Source organism: Monodon monoceros, unplaced genomic scaffold (assembly GCF_005190385.1).
Source record: "Monodon monoceros isolate NGI ecotype Baffin Bay Population unplaced genomic scaffold, NGI_Narwhal_1 Super_Scaffold_5, whole genome shotgun sequence".
Taxonomy (NCBI): Eukaryota; Metazoa; Chordata; class Mammalia; order Artiodactyla; family Monodontidae; genus Monodon; species Monodon monoceros.
In genome coordinates, this window is record NW_021703782.1 from 111,104,915 (window position 1) to 111,127,454 (window position 22,540).

Genomic DNA, 22,540 nt, shown 5'->3' on the forward strand with positions numbered 1-22,540 from the left:
GAGCGCCTGTGACGTCCCGAGCCAGGCTCTGGGTGACAGCTGAGGCCAGAGCTCACCTTGCCCTTGTCCTGTCGAGATGGCCTGCAGGAGCTTAGGTTTGAATGGCATATGCTGTCCCAGGGAGGGCTGGGGACCTTCCCCTTGGTCCCTTCCGCTCAGCCTCTGGACCCTCCGCCCTGCTGCTCCCAGGGGGAGGCGGAAGGGCCCAGAGCCAGGCTGCTGTGCTCGGGGACAGAGGGAGGGAGCATCGCCAGGGCCTGTGCGGCCCCCCGGCTTCCTGCTGTCCCTCTGCACCGGGGGTGTGCAGAGACCCTGGGGTGGCCGCTCTCTCGGGAGGGAGCCTCAGGAACCCTGAAGCTGCCGACCCCGCTCCCCAGTCAGTGGTACTGTCCTTTGCCCTGAGCCCTTGGTGTGTGTCTGTCCTGTCCTGCTGCCAGGTGGATACATGGTTTGCCAGCCCTCCCGTGGGCGGGAAGCAGACGGGGCTTTCCGCTGGCCTGGTCTCTGCTGTTCACTTTCCTCTCCAGAAGGAGGCCCCCCGCCACCGCCCCCAAGCAGGCGGGCTCTCTGGGTGTCCCGTGTCCTGCAGGGGGGTCCCTGAGGGCCTTCCCAGCCTTTGCACAGATGTCGGTTCTAGCCCTCGGCAAGTCTTCCTTCCAAGGGCTCTTGCAGCCCACGAAACAGGGCCTGCGGCCACAGCCCGAAGTCAGTGCTCTTGGGGAAGCTCCACCCCCGAGCTTGCCCTCCGCACCCCGCCTGGCCCTTGACCTCTGGCTGGCTTGGCCGGACCCTCTTCTCTCCGCCCGGATGCCGCCTGAGACCCAGTGACGCTGTCCCCTCCGAGTTCCGTGCCAAAGCTACGGGTGCAGCGTGGGCTTCGTGGGTCCCCCTTTCCCTTCGGTCAGCTGCATGAGGTCGGGCGTTGCCAAGGCTGGCCCCTGCCGGGGTGGGCGCTGGTGGCCACACTGCACCCTGGGGTTCCTCTGAGGTCAGCCTTGAGATCTCCAGCCTCAGCTCAACACAGCAGCATCCTGGCGTGGGGAGGAGATGGGGAGGGGTCTGAGAGGGCGTGTGCAGGCAGGAGAGACAAGGCAGCCAGCAAAGGCTTTTGGGAAATGAGGGTCACAGAATTGTATTTGGGGGCGGTGGGCAAAGCGGGGGAAGGAAGGATTTTCCACGGAGAGAGCAGACCCAAATCCTTGTCAGGGTGCACCCAGCACTTTGCACATGACCTCGGCGCAGCTGGCCCAGCTGTGAGCCCGGGATGGGAGGGGGAGAAAACCAGCCGGCCAGCGCCTTTCGTGTTTACGGTTGTCGGAAAAGCTTTGGTTTCTGTTATTGATGTTGTTATAGGGTCTTGTTTCGTTTCGTTTTGGTTTTGGTTTGGCTCGTTTGCTTTTTAAGGGAAAAACAGGTTGGTAGTTATTTCCTCCAAAACTCCCATTATATGTCTGTGGATAATAAGGAAGAGATTTTATAATAGCAAGAAAATAATGTATATTTGAGGTCATCATGAAACAAGGCGTCGTGATAACGAAGGACACTGAGAAAACCTAATTTAGAACCCTGGTTCTTGTGACTGTTTTGCTTTGTTTTTGTGTGTTAGGGAGCTTGTCTTGGTTGGGTTAGTTTTTGCACTGCAGGAAGCAGCAGGGGAGGAGGGCCGGGCACAGGCTGGGACGCGGGTGGTTGCAGCAGGAGATGGGACGCCCTCTGGCGGGGCTTCGGACCTGGGGCCTGAGATTAGCTGTGAACACTTAGGAGCCCGACGCATGCGGGTCAGGGATCTGGGGGTCCCGCAGCTGGTGGGGACCCCAAACACAATGCAAACTGTACATTTGCCAATAGGTTTTTTTCAGACCACGGTTTCTACCACAAATAAACCTGAGTTCTTTTCTGCAGGAGTGGCTGGCCTTTCATGCTGGGGAGGAGGGACTGGCTGGATTCCTGTGTGTCCAGAAGGGTCTGCCCCGTCCGGATACTGTCGGCCCAGGGGGCGGTGGCCTGGGTCAGACATGGGCCTTGGGGTGGCTCGGCCTCAGCCACCCGCTGGGGGTCTGGAGCGACAGTGACGCCGGGCCACCGACCAGGCACCTCCAGACCGGCCCAGGTCACGGGCTCCCTATGCAGCGCCCTGTGACCCCTCCAGCAGCTCTCAGAGGCGGGTGTCACTGTCTTCTGTTTGGACGGGATTCAAACCCCAGCCCTGCCACTTGGGCATGTCCTTCACCTCCTGAGCGTGTTTCTTTATATATATGTGTTGGAGATAAAAATAATCTCTCCGGAGGGTGACTCTGTGGCCTGTGGTAGAGAAAATCAGAACAGTATGGTAGAGACTGACTTCTCCCTTACGGGGAAGCAGTGCAGAGGTGGTAGCCCAGGGTGGCTTGGGGCCCCCACCACCCCCCAGACTGCCCTCATCTTCATCATGCACTTCCTTCCTCATTGTTACCTCGTGGTCCAAGGTGGCTGCCAGAGCTGCTGCCGTCGAGGCTGTGGGCAGATGCAGAAGCCGACACAGCGCTCCCCCTCACTCTCCTTACCCCGGCTTGGGCATGTGGCCACACCGGGGGCTGCAGACGCAGGACCTGGGCTGGGTGCACAGCCTGGAGAATGTTGGGTCTTGTTACTGCAGAGATGGGACCAGATGGGACCCACCTTAGGGCGGTGAGGGCCGAGGGAGACTCGGAGCCTGGCTTAAGCTGGTGCCCCGAGAACCAGATGGGGGGACCGCCCCCTCTCTGAGAATCTCTCAGGCCTGAGTCCCCCGAGAGGCCAGGTGTTCCCACACCGCCTCCCCGAGAACCAGCCTCTGGTTCTGAGTTCTCGTGTCCACACGTAGGGGATGGAAAGGCCCAGACCCTCGCTGACCAGCCCCTGGGCCGGCACTCAGCTGCCCTGAGCTTGGACGGCCTTGGAGAAAGCTCCAGGCCGGGGAGCAGAGAGCTGTGGCGGCTGAGGGGCAGCTGCGGGTGAACATGGGGCGGGGGGCCCTTGGGGAGGGCACCAGCAGCACCCGCCGAGGGGTCCAGACCGGAAAAGGGTGGGAAGCCCCAGGCCTGCGTGTGGACGGGGTGCAGGCCCAGCGGGGACAGGCCTGCCCGCCCGAGGTTACCCCAGACGCTGGGGAGCAGGTGGGAGCCGTGCGCTCCCGGTCTCTGAGGGTGGCTGCCTGCGGGCTCTTAGGGGCACTGAGTGTCCTGCCCCTTGATTCTGACGACCACAGACTCCCCTTGGGCAGGGCCACTGTGGAGGCCTCTTGTGTCCGGAGTCTGAGAAACACTCCCTAAGTGAAAGAAGGAAACAACCCATTTGCTGAGGTGACGTGGACCCCTCCATCCCGCCACTCCACCACTGCTGACAGGAACACCCTGGAAGACACAGAATGCAAGGCTGAGCTTGAGAGAAGGGGCCCATCCCAGAGAGCAGAGACCTGGAGCAGAGCAGCTACCGGGAGCCAACGCCAGGGCAGCTTCTAGGCTCTCGGGCCACCCGGGGTTGGGTTGGGACCTGGGATTCTAACACGCGTGGCATCAGCCACAGGTCCTCACAGGCCAGGGAACTCTTAACACACGTGGATCAAAACAAAAGGGAACTCTAACACACGTGGATCAAAACAAGATCACGGACCAGGACAAATATTTCAATGTGTGTTTTTAAAACTTTCCAGAAATAAAAGAATGAATTAACATAGAATGGTTAACCCTGGGCTTCGAAGAGAAAATAAAATCATAGGGCAGCAAGCGAAAGATCAAGTGCCTTAACCGGGAGAACAGCTTGGGTTTGCCCTGGACCTCAGCCCGTCAGTGTGCCCAAGCCTTCGTGCTCACAAAGTCTAAACGGAAGGCAGCAAGTAGGCCATGTCCCACCCTCAGCATCTCAGGGACTGTTCCGCGTGGGAGCGCTGCTTACAGAAAGGACCGGGGTCCAACCTGGAGCCGGAGGAGGGGGAATGCTCCACCACAGGATCGGGGGGATGTTGAACCTCTATCTGCAGGAACACGTCTCAGACAAGGTGAAGATTTGGTTTCAGAACCTAATATAACGATTCTAAACCCTGTCCCTTGGAGAGAACGAACGTCAAAATGATTTCAGGAAAGCGCTGGGAAGAGAAAAAGACAGGAGGTGAGAGGCAGCATAGGTGCACTGGTTTCTCATCTTTTCCAGGTAGAAGTCAAGACCTGGTCTTGAAACCTGCAAACTAATAGAGGTGTAAGTATGCTTAATAGCATAAAGATAAACACTAAGAAAGAAGAGATAACGAACTAAAGTTGGATGGAGATGAGAGAGGAAGGGTAGGGAAGAGAAAATAGTCCAGTTTCATCACAGCTCATGTAGAGGTGATGGATGCTGCCTGAAAAGAAGAGGCTTGGTGTCTGTTTCCGGCGGTGGGTAGGGGGATTGGCTTTCTGTTGCTGCCATGACAAATTACCAGCACACGCTGTCGTCTTAGGGTTCCGTGGGTTACAGGAGCCCCACACAGGTCCCCCTGGGCTGAAATCAAGGTGCTGCACGGGGCTGTTCCTTTCTGGAGGCTTTAGGGGAGAATCTGTCCCTGGCCTTTCTGGCTTCTAGAAGCCGTCTGCATTCCCTGGACCATAACCCCTTCTTCCATCTTCAAAGGCAGCAAGGTTGTATAGCCGACCCTTCTGTGGTCACGTCTCTCTGTCTCCCTCTGACCACAGCTGGGAAAGGTTCTCCACTTTTAAGGACACGTGATCAGATGGGTCCCGCCCACATAATCCATCTCAAGGTCCCTCGCTGTCATCACATCTGCAAAGTCTCTTTTGCCATGAGAGGTAACGTGGTCACAGGTGCCGGACATTAGGATGTGGCTGTCTCTGGGGGGCCGTTATTTGGCCTACAACCGTACGTTGGATACTCTGACCAGTCTCCCTTGTAAGCACAACAAAAGCGGTGGGAAAGTGTTTCTGATTTCATCAGTGAGCGGGTAATGAAGAAGAAACACTCAGAAGCCAAAAGGTGAGCGTAGGCAGGAGTCCAGAGAGGTCAGCTGGCTCCCTCGCCCAACCTAGTGAGAGCTTGAGTACCACCAGTTCATAGAGCCCGGCTGGGTGTGCAGGAGAGGGGACAAAGCCCAGCCCCCCACCAAAGTACCAAATCTAATAGGTGAGCTCTTTCTTGAAGCTGGGACCCCAGTGGACCTCACTCTACACGTCAAGACGACTGGGAGCTCACCACGGCTGCAGCCACCGCAGCCATCATGGGACGGCCGAGAAAATTCCTTTTCTTGGACCTTGACAATGGGTGGAGGGAGAAGCAAAAACTTCCCTGAGGACGTGTTATGGGTCCAACTGTATCCCCCCCAAAGAGATACAATGAAGTCCCAGTACCTGTGAAAGTGACCGGATTTGGAAATAGGGTCTTTGCAGGTGTAGTCATGTTGAGATGAGATCACGAGCGTGGGCCCTGATCCAATATGACTGGTATCCTTATAAAAAGGGGAAATTTGGACACAGAGACAGACATGCACACAGGGAGAACAGGCTGTGAGATGGAAGCAGGTCCTCCTTTAGAGCCCTTAGAAGCAGCCAGCCCTGCTGACACCTTGATCTTGGACTGCTGGCCTCCAGAACTGTGAGAATAAATCGCTGTTGTTTGTGGTACTTTGTTACATCAGCCCTAGGAAACACATACCATGTGTAACTCTAACTTGGCACCTAAGAAGGTTGCCGCCTCAATTTGCACTTCCTGCGGGTCTGAAAAACCAGGAGCTGAGAGCGTAAAGTAGGATCACAGGCTGTTGATACTCCTGAGTGCCCGGAAAAAGGAAATGCAAATCATCTCCGGAAGAATCCGCTTTCAATTTCAGCCTCAAATAGTCCCTGAGGGAAAGTTCCAAGAAATACACACTCACTGTCCAAAAGCATAGGTAACACAAGGAAACGGGTAGCAAAAACCACAGGCCACTGAATCGGATCCACAAGCAGACTACAAAATAATTGTGCTTAAAATCAGCCTAAAGGGGATCGGAACTGTGTGTAATGACCAAGGAACCATGAAAAATAACCAAGCCAGTTAGACAATCAAACGAAACTTCTAGACCCGTAATCAAACTTTGGGACCATCGGGCAGCTGGGCTCAGACTGGACACCACAGCTTGACATGGTGTGGGTCAAGGAAGAAGCACTGTTGGGAGACATTTGCAAGGCGAGCCTAGAAGCCAGTGTTGCTGGCGGAGACACAGTGTGTTTGCATTCCAGAGGATGACACCGTCACCCCTACCCCAAGACTACTTATAGTAGGAGCAGGAGAAAATGGCCTTGTCAGAGGGAGAAGTACAAGCAAACTCCTTGGGTTCCAGTGCTTATGGGAGTTGTCTGGGAATGCCTACTGCCCTGCCCTGCAGATCCTGGGGTGCAGGAGGGGCTACTCTTTCTCTGATTCTGTCTAATCTGAGCCACAATTACTGAAGCCCGCGTGCCGAGGGCCCATGCTCCGCGACAAGAGAAGCCACCGCAGTGAGAAGCCCACGCACCACAACAAAGAGTAGCCCCCGCTCGCCGCAACTAGAGAAAGCCCACGTGCAGCAACGAAGACCCAACGCAGCCAAAAATAAAATAAATTAAAAAAAAATACTCCGTAACAAAACTTGTCGACTAATACTAAAGCTGAACTTGAACCAAAATTTGTGACCTTGATAGCTTGCATTGCAAAAGCAGAGGGCTGGAAGTAGCTGTTCTTTTCACACATAGTCCTTCTTTCAGGCTGGAACAAAACATTGATTCCTTGAACAAAAGTTTTATGTCTCCGTTAAGCATTTTCAACTTATCTATTTAAAATGTAATTTTGGAATTCCCTGGAGGTCCAGTGGCTAGGACTCTGCGCTTCCGCTGCAGGGGGCACGAGTTTGATCCCTGGTTGGGGAACTAAGATCCCTCACGCTGCGCGGCGCAGCCAAAATCAAATAAAATATTCAGACATAAAATGTGTGGCCTCCATTTGTTTAAAAAATAACAATTTTTCCAAGTTGGAAAAGTAATTTTTCCAAATTTTCCAAGAAAATTACAAATGTATTAAATGTGCACAGATTACAGGGTTTTAAAATTACGGCTCTGGCTCAGATGGCTGTCTTAGGGCGGCTGGTTCCCCGTGCTCTGGGGTGGGGGGGGTGGCAGTGGGGAGCTTTACTGAGAAGGTTTTACAACGCTTGTGGGTTAACTCAGACTCCTGTTCCTTAGTCACGAGTTGATGAATTTATTTTCCTTAACAATTTAGTTTTGATCTTTTCCTTTCCCTAGAAAAAGAAAACCCACACATGCACCTAAAACCTATGTGGGTGCACTGGAACCGGCTGGTGCCAGCTCATGGGAGCTGAGGGTGTAGCCTCTTCCCAGGTCTCTATTCGGTGGCGTCCTTCTCATCGGCAGGTTGAAACTGGCCCTGGTGGGGGCACGTACACGGCAGAAGTCAGCCAGCGCTCTCCACCTGGAGAGCCAAGTGTTAAACGTTTAGCGGCACCCCACTGCATAAGGATGCTCGCTAACAACGATTAGCTATGACAGTCCTGGAGGTTAATACATTTCACAGCATAGCTTCAAAATACATAAAGCAAAAACACACAGAATTATGGGGAGAAGTGGACACATCCCAGTCGCAGAGGGGGACACTCACACAGCACTCAGAGATAGCCGGCGGTATTCAGTAAGGAAGCTCCCTGCCAGGGGAGTGTTCCGTGTGGAGGACAGCGGGACAGTCAGACAGAGCCCAGGCTGTCACTCCCAGTGGGGATCCACCTCCCTGCCCGTCTGCAGGTCCCCTTTTGGGGACAGTCCCTGTCCAGGGGGCTGCATCCCCAGTCTCTGGGTGCAGCGTTCCCGGGGGTGTCATACTCACATGTGGCCACCAGGGGACGATGTTTCCTGGGAAGGCCCATTCTCCCCTGCTGTCCGGATCATGGTGCTGGCCCCGCCCACACGGGCTCAGCGGCTGGAGTGACCAGTTCCAGCCCTACATTTGTTTCCATCACAAATAACGTTGGAAAGAAATGACGGAGTGAAGTGCGAGCCTCAAGGCCCTGGCACGCAGCTGCCCACGCCCGCTGTGTGTGTGTGTGTGTGTGTGTGGAGGTAGGGCCCAGGTAGCTGCAGCCCGCAGCCGTCCTCACCTGCCCTCGGCATGTGCGTCTAGGGGGAGGGGCACCCACCTGCCTCTCTGGAAGGACCACCACTTACCCCCCGATGATAAAACATTGTCTTCACGAAGGCATGGGCAGGGAGTTGATGTCATTTTTTTTTTTTAAGGTTCTTATTGGAAAAATAAAATCTTGGCAGTGCAGATGCAGCCCTCAACAGTTGTTCTGGAAACTTCCCTGGTCCATGAATTGTCCGGGTCTGGTGCCCATTAGCTGTGTTCTGTCTTGGTTTTCTTATCTCTACAATGGGCAACAGTGTTCCTCCCTCCCCTGAGATGACACACATGAATTACTCAGCACACTGCTGGCCCCCCTTGCGCCCCCCCCCCCATAGGTGTGCCCTGCTGGCAAGGCTCAGGGGCAAATGGGGCCGGTACCAGGTGTGGCTGGGTCAGATGTGGCCAGGTACTGTTGGCTGGTTACTTAATGTGGCTGGGTCAGATGTGGCCAGGTACTGTTGGCTGGTTACTTAATGTCCCTCCTCTGCAGGGCCACACGCAGAGCTCCGAGGAGGAACCTCCTCCTCTGGCCAGTCCCCCTGCTCCACCCTGGACGTCTGCCCAGTCAGAGGGCAGCCTGCAGACGCCTCCCTCTGCCCTGGGAGCCTGGCCAGCAGGTGGGTGTGGAGGGCTGGCCGGGGCTGTGGAGAGGGCCAGTCTGGGCCAGAAGGAGGTGTCTCAGGCCTGGTAATAACATGCAGAGAAACTTACAAAAATTCCCTGAAACTGACAGCCCGGGGGTTGTAGTCCCTGCTTCCCAGATGGGGAAAGAGGCTCCTGGAGGGGAGACCAGCCCAGATGGCACAGCAACCTGGCAGCAGGACCCTGGCCCAGGGTCCCTAGCTGGAGCCTGCCCACCTCCTGACCTGTGGCCCTCTTCCAGACCCAAGCAGCACCCAATCGATGACAAATCCTACAAGGCTGACCCACAGGCAAGCCCAGCCCTCCAGCCACCACCCCTCGTCCAAAGTCCAGGGGGACTGTGCTGCCCACTTGCTTGGGACAATTTTGCAACAGCTGCCTGTCTTTGAGCAGAGGGCAAAGAGAGGTCTGGGCTGCCTCGGCTGCTGTCCTGGGGCTGCAGTGACTACTGTGTCCCTCGCCTGGGCATCTCGTGTCTACGGGTCTGAGGAGGACATGGTCATGCTCCTTCCTAGCCCTCTCTGACCTGTCCTTCACCCCATCCAGGGAGGGCACCCCTGCCTCGGGCTGCAAGGCCAAGCCTGCCATCTGCTGAGTGACCGGGCTGCTGTCCTCTCTGCCCTGGACCCCAGCACTGCCCCGGGAAGCCTTGTGCTGGTGGAGCCAGCCTTCCTCCAGAGAGGCCAAGGGGGGTGAGTGACAGTCTCTGTCCCCATGATGGGGACTAACAATGGCGACAGCACATAGGCCAGAGCCCCCAGCCACCTCCTCCGAGATGGCCTCCTGGGTTTCTGCTGGAAAGAAGGACAGCTTGTTCAGGACCAACCCCCAACACAGCCAGCCTCGTGGTCACCTTGCCCCTCCCTGCCTCCATCTTCTTCCTGGACCCTGAGGCCCTCAAGGGCAGGGAATGGGTCATAGTTGCCTCTGGGTCTCCCTGCAGTTCTTTGCACACAGTAGGTGCTCAGTAAATGTAGAGGGCACACAAATGGACAGCTCAGTGGGAATAAGTACACACATGTTTGTTTGTCTGTATTAATCACAGCAGTATCGTGCCTCTGTCACTCCCTGTATCAGCAGCTGGCATTACTGTTTTGTTCACTGACAGAAATTTACTTTCTTTGACCCAGTGGGAGGAGGAGGTCCTATTTTACATCAGCACCTATTCTGATTCTTTGCACATTCAGAGGTGGACGTACTTACTCGTTCCAGCTTTCCTCTGGGCGTCTCCTCTGGGCATCTCCTGCCTGAGCACAAACCAGACGCCCTAGACCTAGCTTGAGGCCCCACTCCGTCTGTCTGACTGCAGGCTTGGTCTGGCTCCCCCACTAGCTTGCTGTGTGACCCGAGGCAAGCTGGCTCCCCTCTCTGGGCCCTGGTGCCCCCAACAGTCAAATGGAGGCAGGCATCCCTGCCCTGGGAAGCTGGTCGCTGTGAAGTGGAAAAGCCAGAGGCTCACGGATATCTCGCCCAGAAACAGAAGGATCTGGGAGCTCTGGAGGGCAGACAGGTCAGGAGCACTGTCCAGTGCTGGTGGTGCGGGCAACCCAGACTTCCTGACCTGCCTCCGAGGGCGGTGAGCGCCCCTTCCCTGGGGGTGAGCAGTTGAGGCTGGACAGGCAGCTCTGTGCTAAGGCCCTGGATCACCCCACCAAGGAGCCCCAGCCCCGGCACGACGCTGCTGCTGACCCAGCACTTTCTGCCCACCTGGCCGTGCTAAGCTCCCTTCTGGCACGGGGAGCATGGCGGGCACAGGCAGGCAGGGGTGCACGGGTTCACCTGCAGAACCCTGTGACCCCTGTTTTAGGGAGGAGGGGGAGAGGTCACCTGCCCTGGCGCTGCTGCCCTCAGAACTGCCCGCTTGGCTGTGCCCGGCCGCCTCCTAGAAGCCTGGCCGTGGGCGGTGCATCCTGCCCCAGCCAAGGGTGGGGGTGGGATGGGGGCTGGCAGCGCCTCCAGGGGCGGGGCCGGTGGGGGGTGGGGGCAGGGTTGGCCCCGGGTTCCCGCTTGGCTGTTGCTGGGGAGGAAGGAGGTGACGGCACTGCTGCAGCCACTGGGCCCGGCACTGGCAGGCCACTCGGGGCCAAGGGGCAGTGGCCGGCCGGAGGTACAGCCCTCGGGAGGGCAGGGCCCAGGCCCTTCCCTGGGCCGGCGGGGTGGGGACAGGCCCAGAGCTGGCTGGGCACGACCATGGGACAATCTGGGGGAGGCCAGGGGGCCTGGGCACCCTCCCAGCCCTTCTTCTCCCGCTGAGGCCTGTGCCTGGACCTTCCCTCCATCCCCCCACCCCCGGGCCGTCATCCTACCGCCTGCGGGGAGGACTTCTCTGGGCCGCCCCGCTTAACAGCACGAGGCCAACCCGGTCTGTCTGACCCCGAACCCTGGCAATGAATGGTCAGGCTGCGGACTCGGGTGGGAGAGAGCTGGAGGGGGCAGAAGTGCAGATCAATGTGGAAGCAGCTGCCCTGACGGGAGGGCACTGGGCTGCCCCTGCTGGGGCCGTGCCCCCTCTACCCCCAGCCTGGGTGGGAGAACGGGACTGGCCATGTGCCGGGAAGGGGCACGTGGCAGCACGTGGCAGCCCCCGCGTTGGCACAGGGGGAGGGAAGAAGGAATCTGGGTCGGAGGCCAGGAGGAGGGGGCGGGGCAGGGGACGGGCAGATGCCTGGCCTTGGAAAGGCTTCCCGGGCACCCACGTGACGCTGAGTTTCCGACAGTAGGTCCTCACTGTTGGCGGCTCCTGGAAGGTTAAGGAAATCCAAGGACGAAAGGTAAGTGCAGACACGCGCCGGGCTGCACCTCCCCGTGCCCAGGGCGCCTGAAGCGGGGCAGAGCTGACGGAGGGACTGGGGTGCTCGGCCCCGGCCTCCAACCCCCCACCCCGAAGCCCCTCAACTCACCCTTGCCTGCTCCCTCCTCTGCCCCTACCCCCTGGGGGGGGGTCTCTGTGGTGAGGGCAGGGCAGCCCTGACCGACCTGAGAGCCCGGGTGCCTGCGGGGGAGCGGAGGGGGTGCAGTGGGCAGTGCCCACCTGTGAGGGCGGGAAAGGGTGTGGCAGTGGGTCCCCCCCCAGCCTCTCCTCCCCCAGACCAGGCCCCGAGATGTCTGCGGACTGGGAGTTTGGGAGGGGGCAGGACAGCCAGCAGGCTTGGCCACACGGCGGCCCTGTGACCTTGGTCACCTTGGCGGGCCTCTTTGGGCCTCAGTCTCCCCCCTCCGTGAAATGGGGACAACAGTCATCTTGACTTCTGAGCAGAGAGAGCGTGTGTTCCCGGCTTGCCATGTGGCACATGCTTGGAAATGGAAGTGGTCTTAATTAACTGGCTAATTGATATCAATCACGGCTATTAACGTAGGTGCGGGACCCACCTCAGTCCCTCGACCACAGCCAAACCCCTCTTACTTTTCCTGCTGATCCCACAAGTGGGCCCAGGAGCCTCTCTGAGGCGTCCTTCCCCCTCTGTGTTCCTCGCCTCCGGGGAGACACCTCTGCTGCATTCTGTCTCCTTAGAAGGTGGGTCCCCGCCACAGTTTTCTTCTTAGAATTATGAGGCTCTTCTGACCGGGGAGGGATGCAAGGTGAGCCCTGCAGGCTTCTGGGAGGTCACCGAGGAGGAGGGAGGCTGGTTGCCCATCCTCCGAGTCCCTACCTGGATTCGAGATGGCCCGAGGGAGCCGGGGGCCTGGACCCCGCTGCGTTGCTCACCTTCTGCCTCGGGTCCCAAAGGGCTGTGGAGTCAACGTGGCAGAAATAACTTCTGTCTGGGGCTGAGACGGGAGTTGCCCCGGAGGGCGTGTTGGGTACAGGCTGGAGGGTTGGGTGTCCCTGCCCCAGGCTCCCCGCCACCCACCCTGTGGCCCTGCAGCCCTGCAGCCCTGCAGCCCTGCAGCCCTGCCCCGCCACGCACACTGCCCCCCTTCTGCCCCCACCGTGGTCTCCCCTGGGCCCAGCCAGAGCCTGTAGCGTACGAGGCCCTCAGTACACGTGGACAAATGCACGGGTGCACACGTGACGTGGGTGGGTGGCAGGAGGACGGCCAGAGGGTGACAGCGCGGGGGCCCTGGGGCTCACTTGCACAGAGCCCTCTGCGCCCCAGGCAGCCCCGACTCTCTCCCCAGCTCCCTGCGGTGCTCGAGCCGAGTCCCCATGGCCTTGCTGAGCCGAGCCCTGCGTGTGGCCGCCACCTGTCCTCGCCGGAGCCCTGCCCGGGGCCTGGGGCTGCGACTCCTGAGCAGCGGGGCCCGGCCCAGCCCTGAGAAGAGTGTGCCCTACCAGCAGACCCTGAAAGAGGCCCGGGACCCCCGGGCAGGCGCCCAGGGCCCAAGCCGGCCCCTGCCCAGCACAGCCAATGTGGTGGTCATCGGCGGGGGCAGCTTGGGCTGCCAGACCCTCTACCACCTGGCCAAGCTGGGCGTGAGCGGGGCGGTGCTACTGGAACGGGAGCGGCTGACCTCCGGGACCACCTGGCACACGGCGGGTAGGGGCCTGGGTGCACGTGGGGGCGGGAGGGACTGCACTTAGCCGGGGGCCAGCTCTGGGTTGGCAGCCGGAGGCCTGTTAGAGGCAGCTGAGCTGGAGGGGGAGGACATGGGGAAAAGACGCGGGGTCCTTCTGAGGGTGAGCCTGCGTGCCCCCTGAGTCTCTGAAGAGCTGCGGAGGGGAGGAGGGAGCAGACGCTGACTGGGGGATCCTGGAGGGCAGAGCGGAGACCAGAGCTGGGAGCCCAGGCAGCTGTGTATTCAAAGAGCAGAAGCCCCTTCCCTGGACGGAGCTACCGGGGGTGAGCGCCGTCCACGGGGTGCAGAGGATGGACGGGGAAGGGGCCATCAGGGGGTGTCCTCCATGGGCACCATGGTTCTCAGCCAACTAGCCAGTGGGCATATAGTAAAAGCACCTACTGTGTGCACGTCCCCAGGGCAGCCAACCTTTTGCCTTAACCCTGCGTTAAGTTTGCCAGGCTCTGTGGGGAAAACACTCCCACTTTGGCCAATGTGAGCGTGATGTCGCTGGATGTGGAGCTGAGGAGAGGTTCAGGCATCACGTGTCTTGAGAGCTGACACAGCCGGCCCTGCACGCCACTGCCCCTGCCTACCCACCGTCCTGTCTCGGCCGGGCCCACACAGCCTCTCCCCCACTGCTACCTCTCCCCTGGCCCCCCGCTCCCCAAACTCTGCTCGGAAGGGAGCAGCTTTGTTGGTGAACAGGCTGCCTTTGGACTTCAGTCAGTCCTGGGTTGGGGTCCCGGCCCCATCATCACCCGTCCTGTGATCCTGGGCACAGAACCGTTTGGTGCCACCTTAATTTCACTATAAAATAGTCATGCCTGCCTCCCAGGACTGCTCTGTCACCCAGTGATAGGCTCAGTACACAGCAGGTGCTCCATAAATGGGAGCCTTGGGTATCGTCACGCTCTGAGCTGCCCAAGGGCGACGTCCTGGAACTCAGCTTTGACTCCATCACTTCCTGCTCCCGCCCGGGGCTCTCCACGGCCTGCAGAGACGCTCCCCGCCCACTGCCTGGCCTTCAGGAGCCCTGGCCTGCTGGGAGGAGCCGGGGTGCAGCACTGCAGTGCTGGGGCTGACGGCGCCCCGCCCCTCCCCCGCCAGGCCTGCTGTGGCAGCTGCGGCCTAGCGACGTGGAGGTGGAGCTTCTGGCCCACACGAGGCGCGTGGTGAGCCGCGACCTGGGGGAGGAGACGGGGCTGCACACGGGCTGGATCCAGAACGGGGGCCTGTTCATCGCGTCCAACCGGCAGCGTCTGGATGAGTACAAGAGGCTCATGTCGGTGAGTGCACCCCTGCCAGGGCGGGGACTCATGTCCTGGGTGCACTCCCGCCCGGGCGAGTGAGTGGCTCGTGTTGGTGTGTGCCCCCCTGCCGGTGGTGGGTGGGGCAGCGTAGCACAGGGAAGGAGCCCCGAGAGATCTGGGTTCAAGCCCTGGTGCTGCCCTTGCTGGTCGGGCCACCTGGGCCAAGTGGCGTTGCCTCCGAGCCTCGGCATCCTCACCTTTAAAATGGGACCGTTGCGTTACGCAGCACCGTTTGCCGAGCCTCAAGGCAGGAGAGGCCCGATAACCGGGAGGTGTCGGCATGCACGGTGCTCACAGGAGTCAGGATGCATGATGAGAAACTGCAGTGCCCAGGAGGAAGGACCACCCTTCTCCCGGCACCGCTGACGGGGCTGAGGGAACGCCATTGTGGGCGAGACGGCAGAGAAAGCCTTCCGCTGTGGAAGGCCCTCTGCTGGAGTGGAGAGTTGATTCTTCACCCAGGGCAGCCAGGCCCGGACCCCAAATTCCAGGGCGTGGCCGAGACTGGCTCCTCCAGCAGTTCATTCCTTATTGAGCACCAACTGAAGAGTGGCTCAGGGCCCAGCGAGCAGAGCGGCCTGTGTGGGTAGCAGAGGTGCATTGTCACAGGGATGCCGAGTTCCTCTGCCCAGGCGGAAGCAGCGGCACCTGGCTTCATTAGAACGGGCTGGGTCTCTGGGGTTAGGAGGTGGCCTCATTCTGCCTACTCCCCCCACCTCTCCCCGCCCCCCCCCGCCCCCCGCCGCCTTGCTCACTCATTAGCTGCGATGGAGGCTCCAAAGGTGCCCAGGCAACCTTTCAGCTCAAGTGCTGAGCGAGGTCTCTGCAGCTTTTCAGGCCCACTGCTCGGAGAGAGAATCTGATTGGCTCAGCTCATCTCTAGTTGGGCGGAGCCTGTCCCGATGGATGGATGCCTGTGGGCATTTGATTGGCTGCCCTTGGGCCAATCAAATGAGCCGGGGGTGTGGTCTGTCACACAGTCCGGGGCCTGGGACAGAGAACTGCAGCGGTCTCTCGTCTGGGGAGCTGGTCTGACCATCAAACCTGGTTGAAGCTCAAAATATCAGACCTATGGGGATTATTTTTATTTATGTTATACAGTAAATCCTTATGTGCCAGGGACTGGTCTAAGCTCTTTAAAGGTGTCAACCACATAAACCATTATCACCCCCATTCCCCCAGGTGACGTTAGCAACTTGCCCCACGTCACATGGCTCATGTTAGAGCTGGATGGGGGAGGCGGGAGGGCCCCAGAGCCTGCTTCCGAGCACTACCCGGGCTCCTTACTCTTCCTCGGAGCTGGCCCGAGGGACGGGGGCCGCTGGGGCACAGTGGCCGGCTAAGGGTTCCTGGGGGACACAGGGTCCGAACTGACCCTTGGAGGCCCAGACGGGGAGGAGAGTGGCCAAGGGGGGGTCTGCTCCCCGAGGGCTCAGTTACTTTCCTCTGGGTCCCCCAGTTGGGCAAGGCCTATGGCGTGGAGTCCCACGTGCTGAGCCCGGCAGAGACCAAGGCACTGTATCCGTTGATGAATGTGGAAGACCTCTACGGGACCCTGTACGTGCCTCATGACGGCACCATGGACCCCGCCGGCACCTGTACCGCCCTCACCAGGGCCGCCACTGCCCGCGGAGCACAGGTACAATGGCCTTCCGGCCCTGGGTCCCCTGCTCCCAGCCCACCCCTCCTGCCTAAGAACCCCAAGACCAGAAGGCAAGAGAACACGTGCCGTTCTCTCTGCTCCACATAGGACCTAAGCCTCTAATCCGATCCTGCAGAGGCCGCCGGCCTCAGGTTTGTCCCCCAGGTCAGCTCTCCTCCCTTCCCCGAGGTCTGGCCCTGCTGGAAGAGTGAACCCGCCCCAAATCTCTTCTTGTAATTTTTATCTTCTTTTGTCTTGAATACACACATAGTTGTAGGAAAGATTAGAAAAGACAAATAAGCAAGAAAGAAGAAATGAGGATCACCCAGAGGTAACCAATGTTGACGTTGTAGTTTTACTGCAAGTACTTTTCTATGAAGATGTTTATGTAAATCAAATGGAGGCAGACTGCACTGTATGTGACCTTTTACCACAAGCATCTCTCAGTCAAATGAGCCCTCCTTTTCGTTTTGTTTTTCAAAAAAAGCCTCTGTCTGGGGGGACAAGCTCTCCAAGTCAAGGAACACGTGGAGTTAGTTTCCACCCTGTGGTCACCCCGTTTCCCCAGTGGGGTCACATGAAGCATGCCTGAGCAGAAGCAGGTGTCCTGGGTACCGCCTGGGCTGGAGGTAGGAGAGGGTAGGTGGTCAGTGCTCAGAGCGCCCACATGGCTTTGGAAGCAGCTCTTCTCGCTCTCAGGTCATCGAGAACTGCCCGGTGACCGGCATCAGTGTGCGGACGGATGATTTTGGGGTGCGGCGGGTCGAGGCTGTGGAGACAGAGCACGGCTCCATCCAGACACCCTGCGTGGTCAATTGTGCAGGTGGGAACACGTTTCTTCTGGGCTCCCAAGTGGCCACCCTGGCTGCTCCCTAAACCTGACCTTTCTTAGGGGTGGGGGCCCAGGCGTGACCTGGGGAGTCACTGCCATGGCAGACAAGCCTGCAGAGGCGCCCAGCTGGCTGGCCCCCGCCAGGTGCCAGCAGAGCTGAGCTGTCTGTGCTCTGCCTGCAGGAGTGTGGGCAGTCGCCGTGGGCGGGATGGCTGGCGTCAAGGTCCCGCTGGTGGCCATGCACCATGCCTACGTCGTCACCGAGCGCATTGAAGGGATCCAGGTGAGTAGACGGTCCCAGGCACCAAGTGGGTGGTGCACAGACCTGGCTGTGAAGCCCAACACTTGTAGGTTCCTTCATCGCCCTGAGCGTCAGTGACCTCATCTGTGAAATGGGACTCCTCATGACTGGAGGTTTTGGGTGGCCTGAGAATGAAATGAAGTAGCACAGGTGTAACCCGAGGGTCCCGAGCCCCTTTGCCTTCGGAGCATGGCTTCTCATTGATGCCCAAGCCCATCCTGCATGGCCAGTCTGGCTTTTGCCATGTTCTGTGCCCCAGGTGTTTCTGGGAACCTCTGAATGTTTGCATGCTCCCAAATGTGCCCTGGGTGCCAGTCTCAGAGGACATTGATCCCTGGCCCTCAGAACCTCCCAGGGAGCCCTGGAGACACCTCTGCCAGAGGAGGTGGTGGTGGGGAGGGGAGCTGTGCACCCCCTGCCCTCTCTCCTCTCCTCCCTTTCAACCTCCCCTCTCCTCCCTTTCTACCTCCCCTCTCCTCCCTTTCTACCTCCCCTCTCCTGTGCTGGTGGCAGGCGGCTTCCTGTCGCCTTGTCACTGACCACTCCTCTTTCCCTCCAGCCTCCTCCCCCTCCCTCCCTCCATCCATTATCCCTCCACTCATTTCCTTCCCTCTGTTCCTCTTGCCATCCCTGCATCCGTTCATCCCTCCTCCAATCCCTCCCTCCCTCTAGCCCTTCATCCATCCATTGATTCATCTATTTATCCATCCATTCATCTGTCTGTCCTTTCTCTCATGTATCCATCCAGCCATCACCCCCTCTACCCATTCATCTCTCCCTGCACCCATTCCTCCATCATCCATCCGTTTATTAATCCATCTAACCCTCCCTCCCCACCCCTCTCTGCATCAAACATTCACTGGATAAGCTCTGTGCTCCAAGCCCTCATCTAGAAACTGGGACTATAACAGATAAGAACCTAGTTCTCGCCCAGGTGAGCTGGGGGAAGGGTACAAACAAGTGAAGATATTATTTATTTTAAAACAGGCTGACAGGGGCTCCCAGGGGGCAAGAACAGGGGCTATAGGGACTCCCAGCCTATGGACCAGGGAGGTGCCCTGGTGGAGGCCATGTCTGAAGGATCTTCTGAGGCATCTGAAGGGTGGCAGAGAGAGAACGAGGGGGAGAAGGGGAGGACGCAGAGCCTGGCGGCTGGGGAACTGCAGGCAATTCAGAGAAGCGGGCCTGAGGGTGTGGGTGTGGGGAGAGCGTGAGAGACCAGACTGACCTTGTTTAGGGTCAGGCTCCAGCAAAGAGGGTCCTGGGAGCCTCGTCGCTGCCCTGGACAAGCCTGGCTTCTCTCTGGTCACCAGGCTGGCCACTGGGTGGACCCAGTGGCGGAGGGGTGGGGGAAGCTGGCACGGGACCGGGGTCTCCACCGCTCTTGCCACCCGCCCCCCCCACACACACAAGGTTCCCCCGTTCGTGGAAGAGTTTAATACAATCCAGCACACACACTCCTCCCGAGGGCTGCTGTGTGCCCTCCGGGTGGGGCTCTGGGGAAAGAGGCATCACTGCAGCTGTTGGTGCGAAGTGTCCCTGGCCCTGGTTCTGTGGGAAATATCCCCTGTGGCCGCCAGGGGTCGCCCTCAGGCCGCAGTGGGCTCTCGGGGGCTGGGCTAAAGCTGGGGACAGGCTGGGGGCAGAGCAGGGCTGTGTCCTACAGAGCCCAAGACTGGGGCCTCAGTCTCTCCGTGTCCTGGTGCGCAGGATGCCCAGCTTTGAGGCGGCTTTCAGGGAGAAGCAGGGCCCACTCTGGGCCCAGGGACCCGCACCCTGAATTTTAAGGTCAGAGCCAGGCTGGGGTTATTCATGTAACTCACAAACACTGCCCCCACCCAGCAACCTGTGTGTCCTGGGAACCCCAGGCTGCGCTCCAGGAAAGGGCCACCAGCCCCAGAAACTCTGAGACTTCTGCAGGAGAAAAGAGGAGATTTGGGGCTGGGGACCAAGTTCCCCATGCTCCCCTCCACATGGGGAGTCTGGGAGGCCAGCCTCTCCTGAGGCCACACCTGGGCAGCCTGAATCTGGGAGAAGGGCAGGCCTCTGACCCTGACCTCCCACGTGGTCTGATGCCATGGTGGGTCAGAAAACAAGCTCCTTTAGGCCACGGCAGCTTCTGCAGTCAGGGCTCTGGGGCTCATGCTGGGAGGCCCCTGACACTTGGGCCTGTCTTCCGCTGCTCGGGACGCTCCCTGGGTTGACAGTCCTGCAGCAGGACACCACCTGCCCAGATCTGGGCCTCGTGGTGTTGGCCCCGGGCTGGCCAGTGAGGGCTCAGGGCTTTGCCACCTGGACCACATGCCCTTTATCTTTCTTTATGGGTGGCCAGAGGGCTGTGCTGCCCTAGGGACCCCAGTTCTGAGAAGTCGTCCCCGTCCTGGGTCCTAGCCGAATGCTGCCCCCAGCTCCTCTGTGACCTTGTCCCTTTCCCCTCTGGGCCTGGCCTCTGCGTCTGTCAAACGTGGTGGCCCAGATGCTCCCTCATGGTCTGGCATCCCCGCTATCCTCGACCCACTTTTGCAGAAACTGCTCTGTTGGGGCACAGAGCAATGGGAGAGGGCCCGTGCTCAGGGTCTGCATCCCAACTCTCCCGTTACCCAGCCAGGGGAGTCAAGGTGCCACCTGAGCCTCAGTTTCCTTCTCTGCAAAATGGGTAAAAATGGCAGCTACCTCTTAGGACGGTGCTGAGGGAGGAAGCAAGTGATGGGCTGAAGGGCTGAGCGCAGTGCCTGGCATGTAGCAGGTGCTCATTAGGTGACGGCCACGATGACCAACCGTGACTAAGGGCATGGGATGGTCCAGCCAGCTGGTGCTTCGGAGGAAGAGAGCAGGGAAGGCTGGAGCCATCGGGCGGGCTTCCTGGAGGAAGCAGCTGACAAGATTTGGATGGAGATGGGGCCGGGAGAAGCAGATGGAAGGAACGGGCTGAGATTAGGAGGCAGAGACACCAGTGGAATTGGCGTTACACCTATAGGGTGGGCTTCTGGAGGGAGGAAGCAGTGAGGGTACCCTGTGGACGCCTTGGGGCTGAGCTGAGCCTGTGCTGGCCGCTCTGGGGCAGCTGGGGCCTTGCAAGGCAGGGAGATGGGGACACTGATCCTGCTGGACGAAAGCCAGGGGCTTCCCTGACCACCAGGTGTCCCCGCTCTCCTGCTCTATGGAACTCTGGCATTCTGTTGGCTTTGTTTGTAGAGTGGTAGTGACAGCAGAGGCAACGCTCTCACTATTATTATTCCTGAAGTGCTCGGTTACTGAGAGCTTCCCGGGGGCCTTCTTGCAATCAGTGCAGATGTACTTAGTCCAGCTCTGCAGGGGAGCCAGGCCACTAGGAGACTGGAGGAGCAGGGAGGGGCATCTGCCACGTTGTCCCTTTTGGTCTCTGCATGTCCTCGACGGTGGGGCGGAGGGGTCACATCAGATGTGTCCGCAGGGAGGGGCATCTGCCACATTATCCCTTTTGGTCTCTGCATGTCCTCGAAGGTGGGGCGGAGGGGTCACATCAGATGTGTCCATCTCCAGGGCAGGGGCACCGGACAGCAGGGTTGAGAGGAAGCAGGTCCCCCAGTGCTGAGGACCCCCGTGGGGGTGGGCCTCTTCCCACTCCGCTCACTTTCTAAAATGCTTTGGTTTTGTTTATCCGTTCATTTATTGGTTAAATCAGTAGTCAGTATTTGCAGTATAATGACAATGAGAACATTGTTAACTCCTGAGCAAATAGTGTCCAACTTTTTGTGTTTCCTGGAGTTACTAATAGTTTTTTTCTGGTTGTTCAGTTTCCTATGTAGCTGTGACTAATTCTTTATTCCTATCTCTCTATCCATCTGTCTATCTATCATCTCTCTTCTATCTATCTATCTATCTATCTATCTCTATCACCTATCTATCTGTCTATCTCTATCATCTATCTATCTGTCTGTCTATCTATCTATCTGTCTATCTATCTGTCTATCTAACATTATCTTAGTCCTTAAAACCCCATACACATTATCAGTCCCCATTTCCCACCGCACCCTCAACTTAGATAGTCACTAATCTAATTTCTGTCTCTATGGATTTTCCTGTTTTGGACTTTGAATGAAATGGAATCATACCATTTGTGGCCTCTGTGTCTGGCTTTTTTCACTCTGCATGACATTGTCAAGGTTCATCCATGTGGTACATGTAGCAGAATTTCATTCCTTTTTATGGCTGAATAATATACTCTTGTAAACCACAATTTATTTATCCATTCGTCTGTTGATGGACATATGGGCTGTTTTCACTTTTTGGCTATTGTGAATAATGCTGCTATGAACATTCATGTACAAGTTTTTGTGTGGACATGTTTTCCTTTCTCTTGGGTGGAAGTGGAATTGCTAAGTCACAGAGTAACTCTATGTTGAACTTTTTGAGGAGCTGTCAGACTGTTTTCCAAGGAAGCTGCACTGTTTTACATTCTCATCAACAGTGTATGAAGGTTCTGACTTCTCCACATTCTCAGCAATATTTCTTATTGCCTATCTTTTTGATTCTAGCCATCGTAGTGGGTGTGAAGTGGTATCTTGTGGCTCGAGTTGCATTTCCCTAATGAGTGACGTTGTTGAGTGTCTTTTCATGTGCCTGTTGGCCATATGTATATCTTCTTTGGGGAAACATCTATTCAGATACTTTGCTCATTTTTAATTGGATTGTCGTTCTATTGAACTATAAGAGTTCATGTATTCTGGATACAAGTCCCTCCTCAGATTTATGATTTGCAAATATTTTCTCCCATTCTGTGGGTTGTCTTTTCTGTTGGCAGCACAAAAGTTCTTAATTTTGATGAAGTAATTTTAACCTATGTAATTTTTTCGCTTGTCCCTTGTGCTTGTGGTATCATATTTAAGAAGGCATTTCCTAAACCAGGCCACAGAGATTTATTCCCGTATTTTCTTCTAAGAATTTTATAGTCTTAGCTCTTATAATTAGGTCTACAACACATTTGGAGTTAAATTTTGTGTGTGGCGTGAGGAAGGGGTCCAACTTCGTGCTCTTGCAGGAGGCTATTCAGGTGTTCCAGCATCATTTTCTGAAGATTATCCTTTTCCCCATTGAATTGCCTTGGCATCCTTGTGGAAAATCAATTGACCATAAGTGTGAGGGTTTATTTCTGGACTCTCAATTCTATTCCATTGATC

General features: G+C 57.7%; 2 protein-coding genes across 6 annotated transcripts in view; one reads left to right on the top strand and one right to left on the bottom strand.

Annotated features, from left to right (window-relative positions):
- Positions 1 to 19: 19 nt before the first annotated feature.
- Positions 20 to 12,945, bottom strand: LOC114884507. Its single transcript, XM_029203495.1, has 7 exons — positions 12,869 to 12,945; positions 12,447 to 12,525; positions 11,773 to 11,827; positions 9,323 to 9,587; positions 7,422 to 7,449; positions 2,453 to 3,158; positions 20 to 2,301 (listed from the first exon to the last, which is right to left on the bottom strand). The coding sequence occupies exons 1-7, from the start codon at positions 12,943 to 12,945 to the stop codon at positions 2,156 to 2,158; spliced, it is 1,356 nt and encodes a 451-aa protein (XP_029059328.1). The 3' UTR covers positions 20 to 2,155.
- The window catches only part of SARDH (sarcosine dehydrogenase), a 71,055-nt gene continuing 57,086 nt past the window's right edge, over positions 8,572 to 22,540 (top strand). For 2 of the 5 annotated variants that reach the window (XR_003790762.1, XM_029202495.1), the window contains exons 1-6: positions 12,153 to 12,310; positions 12,916 to 13,274; positions 14,404 to 14,582; positions 16,066 to 16,245; positions 16,948 to 17,071; positions 17,263 to 17,363. Coding sequence is in view for 4 of the 5 variants with exons in the window: in XM_029202495.1 (XP_029058328.1) it covers positions 12,944 to 13,274; positions 14,404 to 14,582; positions 16,066 to 16,245; positions 16,948 to 17,071; positions 17,263 to 17,363 (915 nt within the window). In the remaining variant the exon portion in view is untranslated. Of the gene's footprint in view, positions 9,489 to 11,139; positions 11,159 to 11,513; positions 11,568 to 12,152; positions 12,311 to 12,915; positions 13,275 to 14,403; positions 14,583 to 16,065; positions 16,246 to 16,947; positions 17,072 to 17,262; positions 17,364 to 22,540 lie in introns of those variants that run through there. The other 3 variants (XM_029202497.1, XM_029202496.1, XM_029202498.1) reach the window with 3 other exon arrangements.

Coding starts and splice junctions, on each gene's coding strand:
- LOC114884507 (XM_029203495.1), bottom strand. CDS start 12,945: ATGGGGACTCGGCTCGAGCACCGCAGGGAGCTGGGGAGAGAGTCGGGG. Junction 7,450..9,322: donor CTGGATGGGGTGAAGGACAG/GTCAGAGAGGGC, acceptor TTGGCTCTCCAG/GTGGAGAGCGCTGGCTGACT. Junction 2,302..2,452: donor CAGCCACCTTGGACCACGAG/GTAACAATGAGG, acceptor TCTCTACCACAG/GCCACAGAGTCACCCTCCGG.